Source organism: Leucoraja erinacea, chromosome 28, assembly GCF_028641065.1.
Source record: "Leucoraja erinacea ecotype New England chromosome 28, Leri_hhj_1, whole genome shotgun sequence".
NCBI lineage: Eukaryota > Metazoa > Chordata > Chondrichthyes > Rajiformes > Rajidae > Leucoraja > Leucoraja erinaceus.
In genome coordinates, this window is record NC_073404.1 from 29,505,152 (window position 1) to 29,532,551 (window position 27,400).

The 27,400-nt window shown below is 43.7% G+C and overlaps 1 protein-coding gene across 2 annotated transcripts in view; it reads right to left on the minus strand.

The window, feature by feature from the left end:
* The window catches only part of acaca (acetyl-CoA carboxylase alpha), a 212,138-nt gene that overhangs the window by 169,598 nt on the left and 15,140 nt on the right, over positions 1 to 27,400 (minus strand). Inside the window, exons 1-19 of one of the 2 annotated variants that reach the window (XM_055658138.1) lie at positions 24,723 to 24,780; positions 22,783 to 22,915; positions 22,150 to 22,288; positions 20,308 to 20,417; positions 19,428 to 19,509; positions 17,957 to 18,055; positions 16,720 to 16,826; positions 15,294 to 15,404; positions 13,953 to 14,162; positions 12,514 to 12,684; positions 11,258 to 11,419; positions 9,610 to 9,773; positions 8,695 to 8,845; positions 7,311 to 7,414; positions 7,081 to 7,162; positions 6,368 to 6,513; positions 6,122 to 6,272; positions 3,162 to 3,296; positions 857 to 1,003 (exon numbers count right to left, since the gene is read on the minus strand). In XM_055658138.1, coding sequence (XP_055514113.1) covers positions 857 to 1,003; positions 3,162 to 3,296; positions 6,122 to 6,272; positions 6,368 to 6,513; positions 7,081 to 7,162; positions 7,311 to 7,414; positions 8,695 to 8,845; positions 9,610 to 9,773; positions 11,258 to 11,419; positions 12,514 to 12,684; positions 13,953 to 14,162; positions 15,294 to 15,404; positions 16,720 to 16,826; positions 17,957 to 18,055; positions 19,428 to 19,509; positions 20,308 to 20,417; positions 22,150 to 22,288; positions 22,783 to 22,915; positions 24,723 to 24,775 — 2,457 coding nt within the window. In that variant the 5' untranslated portion in view covers positions 24,776 to 24,780. Of the gene's footprint in view, positions 1 to 856; positions 1,004 to 3,161; positions 3,297 to 6,121; positions 6,273 to 6,367; positions 6,514 to 7,080; positions 7,163 to 7,310; positions 7,415 to 8,694; positions 8,846 to 9,609; positions 9,774 to 11,257; positions 11,420 to 12,513; positions 12,685 to 13,952; positions 14,163 to 15,293; positions 15,405 to 16,719; positions 16,827 to 17,956; positions 18,056 to 19,427; positions 19,510 to 20,307; positions 20,418 to 22,149; positions 22,289 to 22,782; positions 22,916 to 24,722; positions 24,781 to 27,400 lie in introns of those variants that run through there. The other variant, XM_055658137.1, reaches the window with a different exon arrangement.

Genomic DNA, 27,400 nt, shown 5'->3' on the forward strand with positions numbered 1-27,400 from the left:
CAACATTTTATATCAAAACACAAACCCAACATGAACCAAATCATGGCTTGCAGAGGATCCTTATTTAGACAATAGACAATAGGTGCAGGAGTAGGCCATTCGGTCCTTCGAGCCAGCAACGCCATTCAATGTGATCATGGCTGATCATCCCCTATCAGTACCCCGTTCTTGCCTTCTCCCCATATCCCCTGATTCCGCTATTTTTAAGAGCCCTATCAAGCTCTCTCTTGAAAGCATCCAGAGAACCGGCCTCCACCGCCCTCTGAGGCAGAGAATTCCACCGACTCACCACTCTCTGTGAAAAAAAATGTTTCCTCGTCTCCGTTCTAAATGGCTTACTCCTTATTCTTAAACTGTGTGGCCCCTGGTTCTGGACTCCCCCAACATCGGGAACATGTTTCCTGCCGCTAGCGTGTCCAAACCCTTAACAATCTTATATGTTTCAATTTCATAGAAAACAACACACATGACCTAGATAGACACAAAGTGCTGGAGTAACTCAGCGTGTTAGGTGGCATCTCAGGAGAAATGGGATAGGTGACATTTTGGGTTGTGACCCTTCTTCAGAGTGAAAGTAGGGAGTTAGGGGTGGGGGGGGACAGAGAGAACTGGAGGTGACATAAGACGACAACAAATCAGGGCTGGTAACAAATGACCTCAGAAAGGGTGGTGAGGGTAGGGTGGGTGCGATCTCAAGTGGGATACTTTTTGGCTAAATGTCTAGCGTGGAGGAAGGGGGTAAGGGGAGAGGGGAGTGCAGTGGCTTGCCCCTCAAGATTTTGTCACACTCCTCCAGATTTGACCACATCTCTCTCTCTCTCTCTCTCTCTCTCTGCACATCATTCCGTGACAGTACCTTGACGTCAAAGTAGATCTCGGGCAGGCAGAATCCGTTCATGATGTTCCCCAGATTGTCCAGGACGTAATGGAAGATGCGGTGAAGCTTTTCTCCACGGAGAGCCAAGTTCTGGATCCTGGGCAGAGGTTGTGTGAATAACTCAGCCTAGATTGAAGCATAAAACACAATTAGTTTTTGTTTAAGAATAAACAACATTGTCTGAATGCAACTCCAACACATTTTCTATTCTTTACCTTTCATTTACATTTCATTCCTCCTCTCCCCTTATCTAACACTCGTTTGCTTCCTTTTCATCTCCAGCCTTTCTCATTTCATCTCTAGGTAGTATAGTGGACAGCGATAGAGTTGCTGTATCACAGTGCCAGAGACCCGTGTTTGATCCTTACTATGGGTGCTGTCTGTACGTAGTTTGTACGCTCTCTGTGTGACTGTGTGGGTTTTCTCCGGGTACACTGGTTTCCTCCCACATCCCAAAGATGTGCAGGTTTGTAAGTTAATTGGCTTCTGTAAATTGTCCCTAGTGTGTGTCGGATAAAACCAGGCACGTGCCGTGTGTAATTACACAGGATAGGCACTGGGCAGTCAGTCGGCTTTTAAAAACCGTAAAATCCGCACGTGCGAAAAGGGGATTTAAAAAAAAATAGCACACGTATAGAAAATCGAAAAACGCGCAAGTGCAGATCCGGTCCTGTAGGCAGTCAGTTGATTTTTTAAAATCTTAAAACCCGTGCATGCGCAGATTGGTCTCTCCCGTAGACATGCGCAGCATCTTGCACGCAGTCCACGGTGCAAAGGCAGGATTTCAGCTGCCTTTATTGCCCGTTGTAAGTGAAGGCTTGAAGCAGCGTCCACGGCACGCGAGTCGAACATATACGCGTATTACACGTACTGCGGATGAAAGGCACGGGAGAATTATGCCTACCTAAGCAATTATTAAAATAATAACCATTTAATAATAAATACTGAATTTAGTAACTGAATTGGAAATCTTTACTATTTACATTTAATAATTACCTTTTTATAATTTTAGTCAGGGTAGCCACTGCCTACCTTGCATACCCTGACGGCACGTGCCTGGTTAAAACTAGTATACGGGTGATCATTGGTCAGCGTAGGCTTCGTGGGCCGAAGGGCCTGTTTCCGTGTTGTATCTCTCAACTAAACTAAACTTTGACCACTCATCTGCTAATCAAACACCCTCCCCCCCCGACACCCGCATCCACCTATCACTTGCACAATTTTGTATCACCCTCTTTTCCAGCTTTCTCCCCTCTCCTACAATCAGTTGAAGAAGTGCCCCCAACACAAAACGTTGCCTATCTATATCCTCCACAGAATTACTCCAGCACTTCCGTTAGCTCAGCAAAGTTACTCAACATTTGCCTATCAGCAAAGTACATTGCTCTGAGTTATAATGACTAAGTTAAATTCAAATTCTTGGTCTTGGCGATAATTATCTCTGAAGCAGTAAAGATCATGATCAGCAAGCCAAATATTTGTCTTCCTGAATCCTGGATGCACCAATTCCCTCCTCTCTTACCACCCTTGCCTTGGCGTCTCATAGAACTGACTCAAAGCAGAATCGATAACAATTACAAGTTTGACAGTAAAGGAAGATAGACACACAATTCTGGAGTAAATCAGCAGGTCGGGTAGCATCTCTGGAGAAAAGGAATAGGTGACATTTCAAGACCCTTCCTCAGAATGCGAGTCGGGGAGAGGAAACTAGAGGTATGATAGGGACGGTAAAGGGACTCTCAATTAAATTTGTCACCATCCTTGTTCAACACGCGCGATTACTTCCAGCCAGGAGAAATGCAGTCAATGATAATTAATGGGCCAGATGCAGATTAAATGGATGCACGTGACTTTCTCTGTATCTCCTTGGCCACATGTCTCTCCTCTCATCAAAATACAGTTCAAGCAGGATTATGTAACTTCCTACAAAGGGATCTTCAGGGTGCAGATCAGCATCATACCACTTGGTGGCAGCAAATGCTGTCTGCTGTGAAAAAAGACACAAAGTGCTGGAGTAACTCAGCGGGTCCGATTGCAATTCAGGACCCCTTTTCAGTGATTGGAGGGGATGGGAAAGAAAGTTGGAAGAGAGGAGGGGAGGATAAAGCCAGGCACGAAATAAATGATTCAACTGTATTTACCTTCATGAAGCATCTTTTTTTTTTGTTGCCAGATTATTCAAAGAGGAGGCTAGCAGAAAATCGTGCAGGGTTTAAATTGGGATTAATGTCAAGACATTGGGGACAGGTAAAGCTCATTCACTAATAGTGGGATTGCCGCTAACCTGCTGGACTCTGCTTGGATCGTCCAGTTGCATCTTGGCAATCACGCAGCCTGGTTCCAGGATTGCTCCTGGTCGCTTCACATAATGGATGCAGCCGGAGGCCTGTGCAGCCAGTGTCATCACCATCTTCATCACCTGCAACAGGAAAGAAATGCAACACACCCGTCAACAGATCCTCACACGCCAGCAAGCTTGGTCCCAGTGCCTCTCTCTCGTCAGCATTTACAAATTTGGTAGTCATTCTCCGTACAGACGCTAAATGTTCTGTCAATAAACCCCATACTAATGGGCTTTTATTCACTGCAATTTAGAAGGATGAGAAAGAGGGAATCTTATAGAAACATATACAATTCTTAAGGGTTTGGACAGGCTAGGTGCAGGATAAATGTTCTCCATGTTGGGGGAGTCCAGAACCAGGGGTCACAGTTTAAGAATAAGGGGTATGCCATTTAGGACTGAGATGAGGAAAAACATTTTCAGTCAGAGAGTTGTGAATATGTGGAATTCTTTGCTATAGAAGGCAGCAGAGGGCTTACGGAATCAAGGGATATGGGGAGAAAGCAGGAATGTGGTACTGTACTGATTTTGGATGATCAGCCATGATCATATTAAATGGCAGTGCTGGTTCAAAGGGCCAAATGGCCTATTCCAGCACCTATTTTCTATGTTTCTAGAATGTTTGGATCAAGATGCATTCAATATGAGCAAAAAAAACCAAACTGCTGGAGTAACTCAGCAGGTCAGACAGCATCTTTGGAGAACATGGATTGGTGATGTTTCGGGTCAGGATACTTCATCAGACTGATGTGGAAGGGTCACGACCCGAAATGTCACCTATTCGTGTTCTCCAGAGATGTTGCCTGACCTGCTGAGTTAAAAAAGCACTTTGTATCTTTTTTTGGTCAACCAGCATCTGTAGTTCCTTGGTTACACAAAAAAAAAGCTGGAGAAACTCAGCGGGTGCAGCAGAATCTATGGAGCGAAGGAAATAGGCAACGTTTCGGGCCGAAACCCTTCTTCAGACTGATCGGGGGCGGATCCCGCCCCCGATCAGTCTGAAGAAGGGTTTCGGCCCGAAACGTTGCCTATTTCCTGCGCTCCATAGATGCTGCTGCACCCGCTGAGTTTCTCCAGCTTTTTTTTTTTTGTGTAACCTTCGATTCTCCAGCATCTGCAGTTCCCTCTTAAACTCTGTAGTTCCTTGTATTGGCATTTAATATTGCTTCTCAAACAATGTGATCGCTACATGGCCAATAATTGTAAATAAAGTAACGTTGTGATGAATTTTTCCCACTCCATCATTCCGTCTTCTCCCCACTTCTGTCGTGTCGAAGATACAGAAGGTTGAAAGCACGCACCACCAGATTCAGGAACAGCTTCTTCTCCACTGTTTCCAGACTTTTGAATGGTCCGTCCATAAACAAGCCAGCGTACTGTCCGATTCACCGCTACCCCATTGTGGACATTGGACTTTATCTATGGAACTAATGCGCTGGAATGCTGAGAACTATATTCTGCACTCTGTCTCTTCCCCATTGTACTTCAGTTTGGCTGGATTGTATTTATGTATGGTATTATCTGATCAGATTGGATAGCATACAAAACAAAGCTTTTCACTCTACCTTAGTGCCTGTGACAATAATAAACCTAAATCTAAAAGGAGAAAAAAACCGAACTAATAATTACTGGAAAATTGTCATATGTACATATGGCATAGAGGATTATCCATGATGCCAGACAGTTTTAAAAAAGCCTGCTTTAGACTAATTGATATATTTAGTTATTTTAATTTATTGTCATGTGTACAGAGGTTGAGTGAAAAACTTTTTGTGGCGTGATATCGAGTCAGTGGAAAGACAATACATGATTACAATCAAGCCGTCCACAATGTACAGACACAGGATAAAGGGAATAACATTTAGTGCAAGATAAAGTCCAGTAGTCTGATTAATGATAGTCCAAGGGTCTCCAATGAGGTAGCACAGAACCGCTCTCTAGTTGTTGATAGAATGGTTTAGTTGCCTGATGAAGCTGGAAAGAAACTGTCCCTGAATGTGGAGGTGTGCATTTTCACACTTCTGTACCTCTTGCCGGATGGAAGAGGGGAGAAGAGGGTGTGTCCAGAGTGAGACTGGTTGTTGATTATGTTGGTGGCCTTGATGAGGCAGCGTGAAGTGTAGATGGAAGGGAGGTTGGTTTGTGTGAACAATTCTCTGCAGTTTCTTGCAGTTTGGATGGAGCTGTTCCCAAACCGTGCTGTGATGGTTTCTACGGCGCATTTGTAGGACAAGGGAATAAATGCTTGGCTAATCTGTCCGAGCCTGCTATGCTGTGGACTCCACATTAGGACTTTATTCCTTGGGAGAGCAGGAGGCTGAGCAGCAATTTTATAGAGATGTATAAGATGACGAGGGGAATAGATAGGGTGTTTTACCCATGATAGTGGAATCAACAAGTAGAGGGGTGAGGGGCACTGGCTTGAGGTGAATAGATCAGAAACAGGAAGCAGGCTAACACAATGTCCTGACACGGGTTCTTTCAACCGAATCATTTGCAGACGCTGCCTGATTTATTTGGTGATCCCGGCACCTTCAGCTTTTATTTCAGGTTTCCAGCATCTGCAGTTTGAATATCCCCCTGGTCACCCATAGTGTAGACACACAGTGCTGCCACAGATTCTCTCATAAATTCATGTGATAGGATGCAGAATTATGCCATTCGGCCCATCAACTCTACTCCGCCATTCAACCATGGCTGATCTATCTTTCCATCTTAACCCCATTCTCCTGCCTTCGTCCCCATAACCACCGACACCCGTACTAATCATAAATCTGTCTATCTATGCCTTAAAAATATCAATTGACTTGGTCTCACAGCCTTCTGGGGCAATGAACCCCACAGATTCACTACCCTTCCCCCCTTCATATTCCTTCCCCCGTGAGATTTTGCTGTAACATTACCTCAATTTCAGCGAAGCAGTGCTCTGCGAAAACATGACCACCATCCTCTACCGTGTACTGGATCAGCTTTCCCGCAGAGGGCGAATGTAACAGCGAAGGGTCATTCTCCTTGTCAAACACGCAGGTCTTATTACCAATGGTAACGCGGTACCTGTAGCACAAAGATCCCAGGGTTGAAGTACTTTTCCGACAAAGGTTCACCAAGAATGTTTATTTGCAACCTCACTCGGAGGTACGCATCCTCACCTGTCCACCTCCTCCTTCATGTACGATGTGTAGCTGCTGCCGTCGTAGGACAACAGCAGACCGCCATCACTCAGCCGATGAACATCCACCTCCACACACGAATCGTTCATTATCACGACGTAACAATTAGGTGACTGCCGCGTAACCTGTGAACAAAATAAATAGCACGGTCAAAGTGCAACCTGCTGGAGGAACTCAGTGGGTCATAAGCTAATAAGTGATAGGAGCAGAATTAGGCCATTCAGCCCATGAAGTCTACTCTGCCCTTCAATCATGGCTGGTATCTCTTTCCCTCTCAACCTCTTTCTCCTGGCTACTGCCCTTAACCCAACGACAATCCCGACTCTTTTTGATTGAACCAAACAAAGTAAGACAGCTCACTTGGAACTACCCAGTCTGCAAACAGCACCATTTCAACCAACAAACGGAAAGCCTTTTAAACCCACATTCCTCTCATCATCACGTTCCTCCAGCATGACAAAATAGCTTGAAGATCTCAAAGTTCCAGGCAAAATTTAAGTCATAGAATCATACAGCAGGGAAACAGGACCTTCAGCCCAACTCGTCCATGCCAACCAAGCAGCCCCACCTAAAATAGTCCCATTTGCGAATTATAGAGATTCTTGTAAAGAACAAATGAACACTGCCACATAAATTCATCCCATTCCCAAAAGAGGGTCTAAAAAATGCACTTTCTACATTTAGAAATTTACCTTCAGCACATATTTCACTCCTTCAAAAATGAGTTCCACTTCCACTGTGTTCAGAAGAGTATGAGCTGGCAAGACTTGTCCCCTGGGGAGGGGAACAACCAGACAGACAAATTGGTATAATTTAAGGGAAAGGGTTGGTGGCACAGGGCGTGAAATAAATCAACATCAAGATATTAAAAAGTATGATTCATGTAAGATCATTTTTTTAAAACGTAGTACATTTCCTTTACCTTTCCAAAGAGTGAAGAAAATTGGAGACACTGTTCCTGAACGATTTATCTGTGACATGAAGAGCTCCACAAACGATTCCCAGCATGGTATCGGGCCTCTCAGCCTACGAGGTGAAAAGACCAGAAGACATAGGAGCAGAATTAGGCCATTTGGCCCATCGAGCCTACTCGGCCATGGCTGATCTTTTGTTCCCTCTCAAACCCATTCTCCACGCAAACCTTTGACACCCATACTAATCAAGAACCGATCAATTTCCACTTTAAAAATACTCACAGACTTGGCCTCCACCTCCGTCTGTGGCCAATAAATTCTACAGATTCACCACCCTCTAGCTAAATATATTCCTCCTCATCTCCATTCTAAAGATACGTCCTTTTATTCTGAGGCTGTGCCCTCTGGTCCTAGACTCTTCCACTTCTGGATCCATCTGCTCCACATCCAAAAGAAAGATGGTGCAGGGAATATATCAGTATCTCAAAATATGCTATTCAATTCTTTGTACTGTGACAAAAATAAAATTCCTTACTATTTCCCTCCATATTCAACAGCGTAATTGTCTTGCATGCAAACAGAACTGCAACCATATTATATAGAAGGGACGTGGGGGCACGGTGGCGCAGCGGTGGTGTTGGGCCTCACAGTGCCAGAGACCCGGGTTCGATCCAGACTATGGGTGCTGATTGCGTGGAGTTTGCACGGTCTCCCTGCATTTTCTCCGGGTGCTCCAGTTTCCTCCCACATCCCAAAGACGTGCGGGCTGGTAGACTAATTGGCCTCTGTAAATTATCCCTCGTGTGTAGAGTAGACCTAGTGTGCAGGTGATCATCGGTCGGCACGGATTCGGTGGGCCAAAGGGCCTGTTTCCATGCTTTACCTCTAAACTAAACTAAAACTACTGAGCCTGAAAATTGTGACCTCTAGGTTCAAGAACAGCTTCTTCCTAACTAAACAATGCGCGCGGGCCAACCGGAATTTAAATAATGGCACCAAAAATGTCGGCGCCTGCATGTGTAATATATGCACAAAGAATTTCACTCTACAGTTGCAGACAAATAAAGCACCACTGAACTAAATGTGTCACCTGTCAAAATTGCCAGCTGATTTACTTTTTTCCCCATTGGGTTCTCAAAGCAAAATAGATCCGTTGTAGGGTGGAAGATTGCAACCATCATGTGGTCCGACTGTTTCGACAAATGCCTTCAACCTGGCGTGCACAATCAAACAAGATCAAATAGAACAAGTTGCCCTACAACTTTAGGCTGTGCACGCCATATGCAAGAACAAGATCCGTTGTATAACTGAGGTTGAACAAGGCACAAAGTCCACCACTGCCCCACTGGAAGTTGAATTTCACCTGTAGTTGTTTTTCTCCTGACCAAGTACCTGCACTTTCTCTGCAATCAACCGATCCAGCCAGCCAGTGTCAATGCTGTTCTGCTGGAAGCACTCAGTCTCCAGCAGTCGGATCAGGTACTCCACGGTTGTTCTGAAATCACCACGAATGGACAGCTCCTTCAGCGCCACCACCAAATTGCTGCGTGTAAGTAATACACAAGTTAGCAAGAGTTTCAACCAGAAGCTCAACATTACAGAAAGGATGTGGAGGATGTGGATAGGGCGGAGAGGAGGTTTACCAGAATGAAACCTGGATTAGAGGGTAGAAACTGCTGGGAGGTTGGACAGACTTGGATATTTTATCTGGAACGCCGGAGGTTGCAGGGAGATCTGATAGAAGTATATAAAATTACAAGAGGCATAGACAGGGTAGTCAGGCAGAACTTTTTCCCAGGATGGAATTATCAAATACGAGAGGGCATAGCTTTAAGGTAAGAGGCGCAAAGTTTAAAGAAGATGTATGCAGCTGTGTTTTTTCTGCAGAGTGTTGACCCGAAATGTCACCTATTCCTTCACACCAGAGATGCTGCCTCACCCGCTGAGTTTCTCCAGAATTGTTGTCTACCTTTGAGTGCCTTGAATGCTCTGCCAGGGGTGGGTGGTGGAAGTAGATATGATAGTGGCATTTAAGAGACTTTTGGATAGGCATTTGGATATGTAGGGAATGGAGAGATATGGACTATGTACAAGCACATAAGTGATGGTCTTGGCTCTGACCTGCTAGGTTACTCCTGAATTAATGTGTTCTAGAGAACAGTACAGCACGTGCCTTTTGGTCCACAATGTCCCAGCTGAACATGATGTTACACTAATATTCTTTGAGCCCATCAGGCATACTCCGGTAAAACGAATCAAGGAGACATGAAGTTTTCAGTGAAAGAAATGATCGGGCAAAGTACTTACGAGATGGCCTCTTCTCGGTTCTCCCCCCAGGAAAAGCAGTGCCCAAACTGGGAGTCAGCAAACTCATGGAGACCTCCCGCTGCTGCCACGCTGAAGTAACCCCAGACGTTTTTACTGCTGCGGAAATTCAGCTCCTGAACCGTTCCAGAGCTTGGCTTGAACCCCTACAGTGAGAGAGCAAAGCACTTTGTAATTGTGAATAGTTTAGTTTAGGGATATAGCATGGAAACGTACGCTTCGGACCACACTGATGATCAATCACCCGTTCAAACTAGTTCTACGTTATCACTTTTTCACATCCCCTCCCTACACACCGGGGCAACTTTTAAAGAGGACAATTAACCTACAAACCCCCCCGTCTTTGGGGTGTGAGAGGAAACCAAAGCACCCAGAGAAAGCCCACGTGGTCACAGGGGTTGCAATAACCTATATATTTCTTCCTGGATTACACAGCATTGGACAACAGTCTACACATTCACATACAGCATAAGTAATTGAATTTGATTTAAGTAGCTAGAGATAAGAGCCATAGTCAGGCAGCACAGAAACAGGCCCTTCGGCCCAATTTGTCATTGCCAAACAAGCTATCCCATCTAAGTTAGTCCCATGTTTGGTCCATATCCTTCTCAAATTTTCCAACCCATGTACCTGTTCAAATTGTGTTATAATACCTGCCTCAACTACCTCCTCTGGCAGCTCGTTCCTTATATCCATACGTGTGAAAAAATGTCCCCTCTCACCTTAAAGCTATGTCCTCTGGATTTTCATTCCACTTCCCTGGTAAAAGACTTTGCACTCACACTTTCTATCTATTCCCCCTAAGATGTTTGTACATTTCTATAAGATCGTCATTCCTCAGCCTCCTTAGCTCAAAGCAATAAATTCCTGGTCTGCCCAGCCTCTCCCTACAGCTCAGGTCCTCAAGTTCTGGTACCATCCTTGCAACTCTTTGAATCTCTGAAGCTATCTGCACTCTTTGAACATCCATAAGCCTGATTTTAATACACATAAGAACAAATATAATCTATTTAAATATTATATATGATACTGAATATTATATTCTGCCTGCCACTTTTTCATAGTAGTGTACAGTAATCTTGCCACCAAGAATCAGGATAGGGGTTGGTTCCTTTGCCTCTAAAATCTCCAGAAAAAACTAAAACTAATTTCAAGAGTACTAAAGAGCTTCATTTCTCAACCAAGCTGTCTGTGCATCATCTTCTCCGTTTGCAAGAAGAGGTGTGTGGGTGGGAAACTAGAAGTGTCGTCGACGTTCCAGGCTGTGGCTACAAGTATACATTTATGCGTAGACAGAATGCAATAAACGGCATGTGATCGTCAAATTATATGCGCTGTCCAGTTCTAATATTTATGTCCCAGTCCGGCATTTCATTACAATGACACACATTAGAATTGCAGGCACCTCGTGTTTAACACCCGTTTCATTTATGCATTTTTGAAATAATTCTGAAAGTAATCATTTAATTTACACACTGAATTTTTGAAATCATGCGCTCAAATTTACGGCTTTATAAAATTATATTTAATTTACGTGTTTTTGAATTAGGAGCTGGTTTTCAGGAAAGCAACCCCCACATAAAACGCGAGTTGCTTGTAAGCCATAATAAAATTAAACATTTCATTTTACCTCATCTGGGTTTTCGCTGGTGATACGAGCGGCTATCACGTGACCACGCGGACAGGGGATATTCAATGAATTCTCAAAATCAATCGGCGAATCTCCCCACGGAGCAACTCCATACAACATCCGAATGTCCTTGACTCTGTGCAGAGGGATTCCCATAGCAATCTGAAAGTTGTACAAGGCATTGGTGAGGCCACATTTAGAATATTGTGTAGGGAGGAACTGCAGATTGCTGGCTTCAACCGATGATAGACACAAAAAGCTGCAGTAACTCAGCGGGTCAGACAGCATCTCTGGAGAAAAGGAATAGGTGAAGTTTTGGGTTGAGACCATTTTTCAAACTGAGACTATTGTGTTTAGTTTTAGTCACACTCTTATTGGAAAGATGTTATTAAGCTGGAAAGGATGCAGAAAAGATTTACAATGACTTGAAGACCTGTGATATAGGGAACAGATTGAGCAGGCTAGGACTATATTTATTGGAGCACATGGAGGATGAGGGGTAATATTATAGAGGAGTATAGGATCATGAGGGGAACAGTTTAAATGCAAACAGGCAACGTTTTTGCACAAAGGATGGAGGTATTTGGAACAAGCTGCCAAAGGACATAGGTGATTCAGGTACTATCACAATGTTTAAAAAACATTTGGACAAGTACATTGATAGGACAGGTTTAGAGGGTTATGGGCCCAACACAGTTAATGCGGACAAGTGGAGATGGGGCATGTTGGTTGGCATGGGCAAGTTGGGCCGAAGGGCCTATCTTCACACTGTATGATTCCATGACTCTAGAGTTATTAATGACTCCAGTCATCCATCAATGGTGAAGATTCACCAGGGTTAGAATGAGAGAGAGAGAGAGAGAGAGAGAGAGAGAGAGAGAGAGAGAGAGAGAGAGAGAGACAGAGAGAGAGAGAGAGAGAGAGAGACAGAGAGAGACAGAGACAGAGAGACAGACAGAGACAGACAGAGACAGACAGAGAGAGAGAGAGACGGAGAGAGAGAGAGAGAGAGAGAGAGACAGAGAGAGACGGAGAGAGAGAGACAGAGAGAGAGACAGAGACAGACAGAGAGAGAGACAGAGAGGCAGACAGACAGACAGAGACAGAGAGAGAGACAGACAGAGACAGAGACAGAGAGAGACAGAGACAGACAGACAGACAGACAGACAGACAGACAGACAGACAGACAGAGACCATTACAAATGCAACAGATAGTCAGCATGAAACAATTCCAGGTCGTTGTGAGACAAACCTACCTGTAACTGTGCAGAAGGTAGGTTCACATCCGCAACCATTTCAGTGCAAGGATGTTCCACCTGAAGCCGGGGGTTTAACTCCAGGAAGTAGAAGCTTCCGTCTTGACTGTACAGATACTCTACTGTGCCTGCGCTTGTGTAGCCCACCATTTTGGCCAGTTTCACTGCACACTGTAAAATAAGCAATCAGCATGACCGGAGTCACGAAGCACTGACATATCTAAACCAGTAATCCACAATGGGACATAACATTTTAATTGATAAATTAAGTCGCATCCTGCAATGATCTCGTGGAAATCTGTGGAAATCATTGCCACTGAAGGCTCCGGAGACCAAGTCAATGGATATTTTTAAGGCAGAGATAGATAGATTCTCGTTTAGTACGGGTGTCAGGAGTTATGGGTAGAAGGCAGGAGAATGGGTTAAGAGAGAAAGATAGATCAGCCATGATTGAATGGTGGAGTAGACTTGATTGGCCAAATGGCTTAATTCTGCTCCTATCACTTATGAAGGGCTTGTTTCCACGCTGCTCTCTGACTAAAATCGCTAACTGGAGGTTAATGCAATATCAATCTCGAGCTGGATGTTATGCAAGATCTGAAAGAACAATGGAAGCACAAACTTCCAGTGTTTAAAGCCCTAGTGAAGAACCCGCTCACCTTCTCCATGAAGTAGAAACCAAATAATGCTGAAAGGTTTTTTAAAAATGGCTTTGCAAGAAATTTACATACAATTAGAAAATGCTGGAAGCAAATAACAGCCTATTCTGCATCTTGATGGATTGATTGAAGGATACAGCATAGAAACAGACCCTTTGCCCCACTGAGTCCACACTGACCTTCGATCACCCGTTCACAATAGTTCTATGTTATCTCACTTTCTCACCCACTCCCTACACATTAGGGGCAATTTACAGAGGCCAATTGACCTTCATTCCCACACATCTTTGGGATGAAACTGGAGTGCCTGGAGGAAACCCCTAATGTCACAAGGAGAACATGCAAACTCCATACAGACAGCACCCGAGGTCAGGATTGAACCCGAGTCTCTGTGAGACAGCAGTTCTACCACTGGTCTAAAGATTAAAAGATAAAATGTAATTAATAAAAAGGAACTGCAGATACCAAATCATATTCAAAGACGGGCACAAAATACTGGATTAACTGGTCAAGCAGCATCCTTGGAGAAAATAGATAGGTGGCGTTTTGGGTCAGGACCCAACTTCAGACCGATTGTTGAATGGGGGACGGGAATGGATAAAGACCAGGACAAATCAAGGCCGGCAACAGATAACCTCAGGCAAGGTGGTTCCCTGAGAGGCCAATTGTTGACTAGAGAAAGGGATACATCGTAATGAATTGTGGAACATGTTAACTGACTTTGTGGAGGAAAGGGAGCATGGGATTAAAGTTTAAAAGATAAAAGGTCCCCGCTCTCACCTTCTCCATGTTGTCAAACACTAACGAAGTAGCAATTGTCGCTGGAGCTTCTTCGATAATCTTCTGGTGTCGTCGCTGAACTGAGCAATCGCGGCCAAATAAGGAGATTGCATTGCCGTAGTGATCTGCAAGGATTTGGACTTCGAGATGACGTGCATGTTTGGCAAGTCTCATCACAAAGATTGGAGAACCTGGGACTTCTGTTTGTACCTAGAATAAAAAGAGAAGTTCTTCTTGTGAAAATGAAGTTCAGCAGAACAAAGAGTGGAATCATCAATGGTCCATTTCTAATAATGTAGACTTTAAATACTGTCGTTTAGGAAAGAGTCATTAAATTAAACATTCTGAAGTGCAAATATGAGGGAAGTCTGTCAATCGGAACATTTTATGTGATGGCAAGTTGGTTCAGCTCGGGTTTTATCACTCACAAAGAAACATAGTCTCATTAACGAGGACGTTTTTCCTTTTACTATTGCCGGTATGCTGTTTATTTAATCGCAAAAGTAAACATACACCCATCGCATTAAGGCGGTGTGCATTGGCAAACGGCAGATGATGGCATCACCAATGTGCTACTGCATACCAGCAGGCAAATGAACATTAAACACTTGAAAACAGATCCATCGGACCACCAAGCATATCCATGCATACCATCGATCATCTATTCACACTAGTTCTATGTTATTCAACCTTTGCATCCTCTCCTTACACACTAAGACCAATTTACAGATCCCAATCGACCTACAAAAATGTACGCGTCTTTGGGATATTATTTGTTTTTAAATCTCTGAATGGGCTCGCCCTGCCTTACCTCTCTGAACTGCTCCGCCCATACGCTTCTGCCCGGTCCCTCAGGTCAGCTGGTCAGCTGCTCCTGGAGGTACCGAGGTCTAATCGGAAGCTCAGAGGGGATAGAGCCTTCTCTGTTGCTGCTCCAGCACTCTGGAACACCCTGCCGTTGCACATCAGACAGGCCCCCTCACTGTCCATCTTCAAATCCAGTGTTAAAACACATTTGTACTCCCTGGCTTTTGACCATGCCTGAGACTTTGCTTCTGTTTTTATTGTTTTTAATGTTTCTTTATTTTACATATCTTTTCCTACTATTTCTTTTGATTGTTATTATTGGTGTGTATTAACTTTTTTGTCAATGATTAGTGATGTACAGCACTTTGTTGCAACTATGATTGTTTTTAAAGTGCTCTATAAATAAAATTATTATTATTATTATGATTACATGGGAGTAAACCAGAGGTAATTCAACTCAGAACTATCATGTCTCATGAAAAATTCTTCAAAGTGCAACCAAAGTTGACTTTATCATATATATTTCTCACTCACCTGTCTGAAAAGATTTGGGAAATCCTCAGCATTGTTCACCTTTCTTATCCCTTTTCCTCCACCTCCCTCTGAGGCCTTGATCATCAATGGGTAGCCAATGTCTTCTGCAGCCTGACGCATGTAATAAATAGATTAAAACAGTATAAAACGTACCAGGCAAGTGCCATATCACTGTACAAATCTAGACTGGGTGAATAAAATAACTGTTGTCCGGTAACTCTTACATTTGGTCATAGTGGGCTGCTTCTATCCACTTGTTGCTAAATCTGGGATTGCATTTATGTATTGTAATAATTTACTAAACTGTATGCAAAATAAAATAATTTCACTCTACCTTGGCACATGTGATAATAAAGAACCATTTTACTGGGAAGTTCAACTTGCAATTTAAACAATTGTTAAATTTACTGAGGCCAATTAACCTGCACATCTCTGGAATGTGGATATAAACCGGAACACCTTGGAAAATCCCATACGGTCACAGGGAGAACGTACTAACATTGAGTCCGTGCTGACAATCACACTACATCTATGTTATCCCACTTTCTCAGCCACCCTCTACACTTCACGGGCATTTTTGATGAGGCCAATTAACCTACAATTAACCTGCACATCCTTGGGACATGGAAGGTTAACCGTAGCACCTGGAAGAAACCCACGTGTTCACAGGGAGAACATGAAAACACCATACAGACAGCACCCGAGGTCAGGATCGAACCCAGGTCTTTGGCGCTGTGAGGCAGCAACTCTACCAGCTGTGCCACTGTGCCTCATTTGGCTTCTCATATTTTAACAACACCACAAGTTTAGTTTATTTTAGATACCGAGGTAGTGAAAAGCTTTAGTTGCATGCTATCCAGTCAACAGGAAGAAAATACACGATTACAATCGAGCCATCTGCAGTGTACAGATACATGATAAAAGGAATAACGTTTACTCCAAGATAAAGCACAGTAAAGTCTGATCAAAGATAATCTGCGGTTCTCCAATGAGGCAGATAGTAGCTCAGCACTGCCCTCTAGTTGTGGTGGGATGATTTAGTTGCTTGACAACAGCTGGGAAGAAACTGTTCCTGAATCTGTTTAAGAAGGAACTGCAGTTGCAGGAAATCGAAGGTAGGCAAAAATGCTGGAGAAACTCAGCGAGTGAGGCAGCATCTATGGAGCGAAGGAATAGGCAACGTTTCGGGTCGAGACTTTTTCGGCCCGAAACATTGCTTTTTTCCTTCGCTCCATAGATGCTGCCTCACCCGCTGAGTTTCCCCAGCATTTTTGTCTACCTGAATCTTGAGGTGTGTTTTTTCACTCTTCTGGCTGGAATGTTATGAGAGGATAATTGACCATTATTTTGCCGTGCAGACACCGCTGCCGCAGTTACTGTTACAGTGCCCCAGACTATAGAGAGTGCATAAATATTTACCCCTCACCTTCATACCACTCTCCACGTCTGCAATGCAGCCTTTCTCGTACAGCTCAGAAGGAACGCTCATGATCAGTTTCAGAGGTTTAGTTTCTGTCCAATCAATAAGCAGGCCTTGAAAACAAAAGTGAGGCAATTGAATGCCACTTACATGTCCAGAAATTATTTGCTGTAAATACCGTTGGCGGAATGGGTTTAACGAGAGTAGCACAGGTTTCCAAGAAGTAGGCATTGGCAGTTCACTTGGATAGCTCAAAAATAGGCAATAGAGCAATAGGTGCAGGAGTAGGCCATTCGGCCCTTTGAGCCAGCACCGCCATACAATGTGATCATCCCCAATCAGTATCCTGTTCCTGTCTTCTCCCCATATCCCCTGACTCCGCTATCTTTAAGAGCCCTATCTAGCTATTGTTGTGATACACAAGCATAAAGAATAGGAGACACGATGAACTGCAGGTGCTGGAACATTGAGCAAAGTACCCAGTGCTGAAGTAACTCAGCGGGGCAGGCTGCATTTGTGGAGGGAATGGACAGACAACATTCTAAAGGAAGCCTTTTTCAGGCTAATTGGAATAGGAATCTTGCGTGCAACAGCGTCACAGGTACAAAGACTCAGACAACATTTCGAGACATAATTAAATATATAGATAAGCAGATATACGGATCACATGCAGGCAGATGGGATTAGCTAGATAGACATCACGGTCGACCCAGTAATGGTGGCCAAAGGGCCGTGTCCTGCAGTGTACTGTTCATTGTTCTATCCCCTATTTACTGCATTTGCAGTTTTCTTGTTGGCCTTGAATAATTGAATCTTCTTTCAATGCCCTTTTCAGACAGTTAATTCTGCATGGAAACAGGCCCTTCGGCCCAACTTGCCCACACCGCCCAACATGTCCCAGCTACACTGGTCCCACCTGCCTGCGTTTGGTCCACATCCCTCCAAACCTGTCCTATCCGTGTACCTGTCTAACTGTTTCTTACACGTTGGGATAATTCCAGCATTTAACCTCCTTAACTTGCAAACTTCTTCTGACACTAAGCAGTACGGAAATTGAGGCTCAATACCTTTTGTTATGATTGATTCGAAATAAAAGAGAGTTGAAAATTAATACTTATCCTACATTGTCAAGCCACAGGAGTTTATTATTACACAACTTTCACAGTTTTAGGAAGAAGGTTCCTTGTCCAGTTGTCCAGGTTAAAGCACACACGTCTTTGATTTATTAAGATCAATGTCTTACCGCTGCCACTCCAGGGAAGAGTGGGAATTCCTGCTGTCTGTGCTACGATAGAAGAAGCAATTTTATCTCCCAGTGCCCACATAGCAAGACTCGGGGGACCTGAAGAGAAGAGAAAGAGCTTTCAGCAAAGTTCAACCATGTTTACTAAGCCAGAAAATAATACAGTGGATCTCACCAAAGAGTTCACTAACCCCACTGGTAATTTCATAGGACTGAATTAAGATACAGTCTACTCACAATGCAGGCTCCTGAGAGTAAGGACAAAAAGATGGGGTCAAATTGAACTGATTAAATCAAGAGTCAAGAGTAATGAAAGTACCACCTGACGGCACTAATGTGCTTTACATCATTGGCCAGTGAGGGAAACAAAGGAAATTCCGATAATGTACAGTGAGAAACTCAGAAATTGTATTTTTAAGGATTCACTCACAATAGTAAGAAGGTAATTCTATATTGTATCTCTAACCTACATTATGGCGGGGCAGTCATATGTTGAGAGAATGGAGCGGGTGAGCTTGTACACTCTGGAATTTAGAAGGATGAGAGGAAATCTTATTGAAACATATAAGGTTATTAAGGGATTGGCACGCTAGAGGCAGGAAAAATGTTCCTAATGTTGGGGGAGTCCAAAACCAGGGTTACAGTTTAAGAATAAAGTGTAAGCCATTTAGAATGGAGATGATGAAATACTTTTTCACACAGAGAGTTGTGAGTCTGTGGAATTCTCTGCCTCAGAGGGAGGTGGAGGCCGGTTCTCAAGATGTTTCAAGAGAGAGTTAGATAGAGCTCTTAAAGATAGCGGAGTCAAGGGATATGTGGGGAAGGCAGGAATGGGGTACTGATTGTGGATGATCAGCCATGATCACATTGAATGGCAGTGTTGGCTCGAAGGGCCGAATGGCCTACTCCTGCACCTATTGTCTATTAGCATTAATAACACAAGGCTCCACTGTAATTTAAACGAGTTACTGAAACGCAGTCACAAAACGTTATCTGAAACTTCTGTCATTCAAGTAGACGATCTATTGACTCTAGCGCTGTGCCACCGTGCCACTCTGTTTCTCTTTTTGCAAAGATTTGTATGTCCAGGAACCACCTTAGACAGGATGATACTTCAATGCAAAAAAGTACTTCATTTCCGGAGCTGCCATCGTCTGAGACGGGACGTCTTGGTCGGCATGGACGAGTTGGGCCGAAGGGCCTGTTTAGTTGTATATCAAAAAATAAACAGTTGCTTATCTTCACCAACTTTAATCCCTCAATCAAAAAACTGCTAACATGCATCTAATTTATAATTTCAGGATTTTCCCCGAGCCAGTCAGCAACATTTATATCCAAAGTCACTTGTGTATTGTTCATAACATTCCACAAACACAAAAAGTGTTGTGGGTGCAAAACTATGCTTGCTTCCTAATATTCATCTATAGATAGATTAAGCAGGGACCAAGGCAGTCGAAATAGCATTTCTTACCAATGAACGCAATGCCATGTTTACATAATAGTTCTGGTAGTTTAGGATTCTCAGACGCATGACCCCAGCCAGCCCACACTGCCTGTAAGCAGAAGAGATAAGTTTTTAATTACTTTGCATTAAAAATATTCCACGTAACACAAAATAAATAACTGGGAGGAAAACAGAAAAAAGGGATGGAGTAACTAAGCGGCTCAGGCAGTATCTCTGGGGAAAAAAGATGGGTTATGTTTTGGGTCTGGATCCTTTGGACTTCAGAGATATAGTGCGGATAAAGGCCCTTCGCCCCACCGAGTCCATGCCGACCAGTTATCACCATGTACACTAGCACTATCCTACACACCAGGGACAATTTTACAACTTTTTTAAACCGGAGTACCTGAAGTAAACCCATGTCCAGACTCTGCAGATAGTACCCGTAGTCAGGATCAAACCTGTGTCTCTAACGCTGCGAGGCAGAAACTAACGCTGCACCACCGCGCCGCACTTCTTCAGACTATGAAGTCCCGACACAAAACATCGCCCATTCATTAATTTTCTCCAGAGATGCTGCCTGTTTCGAGTGTCATAAAAGGCCCGGCTGTATGGAATAACCTACTGCTCTTATCCTGGCTGCAAGTGTGGTGACTACACTCCCACCGGAGCCGAAGAATGAAATGAGAGGAGAGATGAGCAGGAAAATAAGTAAGATTATAACTGCCAATGAAAAAGTTACAGAAGCATCTCAGGTACATGCAATGTGGATGAAAACAGAACAAGGAATAAAGAGTTCAAGCTATTTTGAAAAGCAGGGCAGTTGTACATTATAATTGTCCCAAAAGAAACCAACTCAAGATAAGTGTAAACTGAGACAACTTTGTAGATGCATTTCCAACAGTACCTGGACTGGGATGCGTTTTGCTATATCCAGGATCAGTTCAACATTTGCATAGTTATTATTGTTTGGTCCTCCTGGTACAGGAACATAGTGGTCTGCCATTTTAATGTATTCTGCAAGCAAAGCAAACATTCTCAACACAACTTAAAATACCCGAGACAAACCATCATAGTGCAAATTCATTATTTTAGTTTAGTTTAGAGATGCAGCATGGAAACAGACTCTTCGACCAAATCCACACTGATCAACGATCACCACATACACTAGATCTATTCTACACACTCGGGACTATTCACAGAAACCAATTAACTTACAACCCCACACAGTGATTAATGAATGTCCAAAGGTTTGCTGTGCTTGATATTCTAAAGTGCACACATTTATGGCATTCAACAGGCTACCAACTGGTCACTTCCACGTGACAGACTAATGTTCCTTGTTCACACACTCACAATTTTCTCCTTCATCTCTGCGTCTTGCTGGCAGATGGTTCCGCTTGCACTATTTCTCTATTCCTTTTGCAAAATAATAATAAACCGTGCAAGAGTGACCTCCTTGAACCTGCTCGTCATAAAACAGCACAGCACAAGAACAGCCCCTTCGTCCCACAATGTTTGTACCGAACATGATACTGTCATTATCCACCTGCGCATAATCCATATCCCTCCTTTCCCTGCGTATCCAAAACCCTTTTAAATCAGAGGCTGTGTAATGACCTGATAGAAGTTGAGGCAATTATGATTCACCAAAGGTCCACCAGACTGATTCCTGGGATGGCAGGACTTTATTATGAAGAAAGACTGGATAGACTCGGCTTGTACTCACTAGAATTTAGAAAATTAAGAGTGGATCTTATAGAAACTTCTTAAGGGGTTGGACAGGCTAGATGCAGGAAGATTGTTCCCGATGTTGGGGAAGTCCAGAACACAGGGTCACAATTTAAGAATAAGGGGGAAGTCTTTTAGGACCGAGATGAGAAAAACATTTTTCACACAGAGAGTGGTGAATCTGTGGAATTCTCTGCCACAGAAGGTAGTTGAGGCCAGTTCATTGGCTATATTTAAGAGGTAGTTAGATGTGGCCCTTGTGGCTAATAGGATCAGGGGGTATGGAGAGAGGGCAGTGATGGGATACTGAGTTGGATGATCAGCCATGATCATATTGAATGGCGGTGCAGGATCGAAGGGCAGAATGGCCTACTCCTGCACCTATTTTCTATGTTTCTATGAGAGGCATAGAAAGGGTAGACAATCACAATGTTTTTCCTCGGTTGGAAATGTCAAATACTGGAGACATAGCTTTAAAGATGAGGGGGACAAAGTTTAAATGAGTTGTGCAGGGCTAGTTTTTGTTATTACACAGTGGAAGTGGCAGTGGTAGCAGATACAATAATGGCATTTAAGAGTCGTTTAGATAGGCAGGGAATGGAGGAATATGGATCACGTGCAGGTAGAGGAGATTAGCTTAATATGCCAGCATGTTCAGCACAGACATTGAGGGCTGAGGGCTTGTCCCTGTACTGTACTGTTCTATGTTGATCTTATTTAAAATCCTGATGCATATATCTAAGTTCACATTGAATTCTAATTCCCACTGAGCTTGTTGACTCTCTCAATTTGGCAATACTTTTTCTTAATTTTTAAATCCTTCTCTGGTCATGTGCTTATTCAACTCCATAAATTCCCCCGTGTCCTACAATCCTCAGATCTCAATATTACTCCAGTGCTCACCCTCTACCTGTGCTCTATTTTCAGTTGCTGAATTGTTGAATTCTTTCCGTATCTCAAGTAATCTGGTGTGTTTTCCCTTAAGAACGTCTCCAGGTGATATTGCACATAAACTGACCTGCGTTAGCTTTCAGGTCTTCTGGTGTAACCATGACAACAAATCGAATGGCACGCTCGTTCCTGAACATTTCATAAGACCAGCGTCGTATGGATCTCATGCACTTCACGGCAGCAATACCATTGTTAGCAATCAGAACCTGTTGGACAGTCATAGCAAGTTACTAGCTAGGATGGGAACTCGAAAAGTAAACTTAGATGGTAGGTTTAGGTTTATTATCGTCCCATGTACCGAGGTACAGTGAAGAGCTTTGTTTTACATGCGATCCACATAATGCACAACATTTCCTTAAGAAAATATAACATAGAACTAGTGTGATGGATGGTTAACGTGGACTCTGTGGGCTGCATGGCCTGTTTCCATGCTGTGTCTCTAAACTAAATTAAACATGTTACACAAGAGAGGTTTGATGGACTAAGTAGACTTTTGCACTTAAGATAGCATCCAGCCATTTGACCAAACCTTGGACACTCATCTTTAATATATCTTTTGTTCAAAAATGGACAATGCTTCTTTCGCCATGGTCCGTTTAACACAATTAATTAGAAGGCATAACAATATCGTGGCTTTTTCGTCTGTTCCAGTTCACATGTCTGATTAAAGATAGAAAGCTTGAGAAAACGTCTCGCTTACCTTTTCAATAACTTTATTGCCGCCGAAGCGAGTTACAAATTCAGCTGGGGAAGCAACTGTGAAGTCTCTCTGTAGCTCCAGCTTCTTCTTGTCCCGTCCTTGTTTCATCAGATGCAATCCCGACATGCTTGGCCTGTGGCGATAAGGAGAATCTATCAAGGCTCATGTACAAGGTTGGTTTAGTTTTTACAGATATAGTGTGGAAACAGGCCCTTTAGCCCGCCAAGTCCACACTGAACAATGGTAACCCATATACAGGTTCTACACTACACATTAGGGACAATTTATACGAGCCAATTAACCTACAAATCTGCACGTCTTTGGAATGTGGGAGGAAAACAAAGCACCCAGAAAAAACCCATGTGGTCACAGAGGGAATATACAAATTCCGCACCCGTAGTCAGGATCAAACCCGGTTCTCTGGTGCTATAAGGCAGCAACTCCGGGTTGCTGGGCCGATTGTAATCATGTATTGTCTTTCCGCTGACTGGTCAGCATGCAACAAAAGCTTTTCACTGTACCTTGGTACACATGACAATAAAATGATGACTAACTCAACCACTGCGCCAACTGGTGGTCGCAGTCAAGATCGCAATTTAGAGAACAAGCTGAATAATACTTCAGTTGAAATTCCTGCTCAGTACAAGACCAGGAAAATGGGCGTGATGCAAAAGGACATAAAGCTCTCAGACACAAGGGACTACAACTTCCGCTTTGCTCTACCTATTTTACTGGAGTTTCAACTGATTAATGTACAGAATATCTGATTTGCAAAACAAAGCTTTCCACGGTACACGAGTCAATAATAAACCTAAACATAAATCTACAGCTGCTGGTTTACAAACTGCTGGATTGACTCAGCAGGTCAGTCAGCATCTCTGGAGAACATGAATAAGTGATGATTCAGGTCGGCCCCTTCGGACGTCTGAAGAAAGATCCAGCCCTGAATCGGCGCTTCTCCATGTTCTCCAGAGATGCTGCCTGACCTGCTGAGTTACTCCAGCACTAGAGGTATGGAAAGTTACAGAAATGTTTCCCTCTCTGCTGATTCTCAGTCTGGAAAAGTGACTCGACTCGAAACATCACTTACTTATTTTCTCCAGAAATGCCGTCTGACTGGCTGAATTACTCCAGCATTTTGTGTCTATCTTTGGTGAAAACTAGCATTGGCAGTTCCTTCCTACACATTTTGTCCTCTCCATAGATGTTGCCTGACACACCGAGTTCCTCCAGCACTTTGTGTTTCGCTCAAGATTCCAGCATCCTTGTATCTCCTTTGTCTGATGAAAAGGTCTATTCCTTGAACTCTCTGCATTTCCCCACCAAGAAAAAGATGCTGCATTTTGAAAGTAAAGACATTTACTCCCTTCTTTGCATGATACTGTTGGAGACTTAGCCATTAAATACATTCACATCATCAAACAGAAAAGATCCTTGACAGAAGGCCACTTAGTCAAGGTGTTACATTCCACTGAAATAGCATTAAGCCAGAAAGTTTAAAAAAAAGCAAATCGGTCAATATTCCCCACCTTCAGTAAAAATAAGTGACCTTTGCTGCAATACACTTGCTCTGCAGACTTCAAGTCCAGCGAAATGCTAACGTTGAATAAAACACCTTCCATAGTTTAATCGTTTACCATCTGAGTTTTTACATGAAGCAGGGCACTGGATAAATACAGCTTTCAGGGCAGGAAGAAAAGTGAAATCATTTCTAAGTGCCTGATCAATTAATAAGGTTACGGTCATTTGATGGGTGCTGCATCCTTGGCATCAGTCAAATGAGCATTGCAGAAGCCGAACACACCTGCGTCTCACCACCCAGGACCCTTAGAGGGACGACAAGAGTCACATAATCTCTGCAAGGTTTAGAACTTAACTCATTCAGCGACAAGCAGACATGCACTTCACATTTTTATTCTTTAACCTAACCACTTACTAACCGCCGCAGTAAGTAGTATATCATCCTCTGGTTCTCCCCTCCAGACTCGTCCATGATTAGTCGAGTGTCACCAGCTTCCAGACTCGGAAAAATTGTACATGATTTACCGAATACAGTTAGTCAGCCTGAAGATAAAATATTTTACTTTTGACGAGTAAGTCCCATTGCACCGATATTGTTCTCCCTGCATCTCTGGATGAACGTTGCTGCATTAATAACCAACTCTGGCTCTCATTCAAACCCACGCTCATAACAGCAAATGGCTATAACTTAAAATAATGACGCAGTCTGTCTGTTGCAGCCATGTCATAGCTGAGCAGGGCTAGTGATGTTCTGAAGAACTGTATAGCTCTGACAATAAAAATAATCATGCTTTTGCAGCCAATTACAGCTCTGCCTCTGTCAACAAATTAACTCGCATCTTGGACAAAAATAAATCAAGCACCAGGCTACAATTCAAAATCAAGGAATTGCAGATGCTGGTTTACCAAGGAAAGACACAAAGTGCTGGAGTAACTCAACAGTTCAGGCAGCATCCCTGGAGAACATGGATAGGTGACGTATCAGGTCGAGACCCTTCTTCAGACTCAGGCTACAATGATGTCTTCACGTTCAAGCTAATTTCATTCTATAAACACGACATCAAGATATCGTGGATCAGAGGTGGTGCAGGCACATAAAATAAAATATTACACAGTAAGAGAAATAGGAAGACGTTGACCTCGTCACTTACTGCGAAGATACAATACTTCAACTTGAACTTATATATCTACGTTATCATTGAAGATAGACACAAAATGCTGGAGTAACTCAGTGGGTCAGGTAGCATCTCTGGAGAAAAGGAGGCAACTTTCAGTTTGAAAAAGGGTTCCGACCCGAAATGTCACCTATTCCTTCACTCCAGAGATGCTGCCTGACTCGCTGAGTTACCCCAGCATTTTGTGTCTATCTTCGGTGTAAACCAGCGCCTGCAGTTCCTTCCTACACACTATATTACCATTAATGGCAGAACACATTTCTCACTTCAGACTGCATATAGTAACATGCAGAACATTTAGTCTGATAACCATGTTCAATGATACAACAAGATTGTGGCTGATGTGTGATACAACACAATAAACCTCTTTTCCTCCCAGAATGAATCCCAGAATTAAAGTTAGCCTATCAATTGCACTTTATATAATGGAGTTCCGAACTTTTACCATTTTGTGTGGAAAAAGCCTTCCCTCATTGCAGCACTGTCGGAAGCGCAGTAGGTCCCAAGAGAAGAGCTGAAGGTCCCGGGTTTCTGAAGAGGTTTCTACCGTACCTTCATACATGAGACAATAATGCCACAAGGTTGCGGTGGTAAAAAGTTCATCCAGAGTTGAAGGTCTCGAGTCTCGAGAGAGATAATTAGCAGATGGTTGGACAAAGACCAGAGATCAGAGATCCAGGACAAGGGGTCACAGCTTAAGGATAAAGGGGAAATCCTTTAAAACCGAGATGAGAAGAACTTTTTTCACAGAGAGTGGTGAATCTCTGGAACTCTCTGCCACAGAGGGTAGTTGAGGCCAGTTCATTGGCTATATTTAAGAGGGAGTTAGATGTGGTCCTTGTGGCTAAGGGGATCAGGGGGTATGGAGAGAAGGCAGGTACGGGATACTGAGTTGGATGATCAGCCATGATCATATTGAATGGCGGTGCAGGCTCGAAGGGCCGAATGGCCTACTCCTGCACCTAATTTCTATGTTTCTATAAATGACAAAAAGTGTGAGATAAGGAAATAAGGATAGAGGATGCACAAAATGTTCAGCCAGAGGAAGGAAAATAAGTGGATGGGAATGGGGAACGGGAGAAATAGATGCAGATACATGTGGGGCACATGGAAGTGAGGGGGAGAATGGGATGGAGGGAAATAAATGCTGTGTGTTTGTAACCATGGCCGAAAGCTCCACTATGACTTCTGCTGACAATGTCTTGTGTATGTTGAAGTTAGTGGTGCTGTTCTTCTGCCCAACCTCTCACCACGATGACGAGGTACTAGACAGTCACCCAGTAACCTCTCAGCAAGAGAGGACCAGAATCGAGAGGTTGTCAGGGGCTGGCAGCCTAGGCTGACACAATGCTGCTGCCACACAGCTCCACTGAGTTGGGTTTGCTCCTGCCCTGCAATACTGTGCAAAGATCTTATAGCTTCGCTATAAGATCTTTGATACTGTGTGTGCTCCCTGTTGCCTCAAGGAGTTCCCATGGATGTTCCAGTTTCCTCCCACATCACAAAGATACACTGGTTGGCAACTGTAAATTACCCCAGGTGGAGTTGGACGATAAGAGGAAACAAGGTGAAGCTGATGATCATAAAGGGCCTGTCCCACGAGCATGCGACTCCATGCGGCAAACACAACCTAACGTGGTCACTTGAGCCGTACGGCCTCGCGGGGCTGGTCCCACTTCAATCGGCGGAGCCGTATGGAGTTGTGCGGAGCTGGTCCTGACATCGTGCGGGGCTCCGAAAAACTGACCGTGTTCAAAAATTCCGTGCGGCAACGGCCTGCCAGCCCGCAGCCACCTCGACGCCGTAGGCACCGCCTCGACAGGCGTGCGCAGTGTCTCGACGGCGTACGCAGCGTCTTGACGCCATACGTCACGCATGAATTTCCCGCGGACTTCGCTCGAACTTCACGTCACTCATTCGAC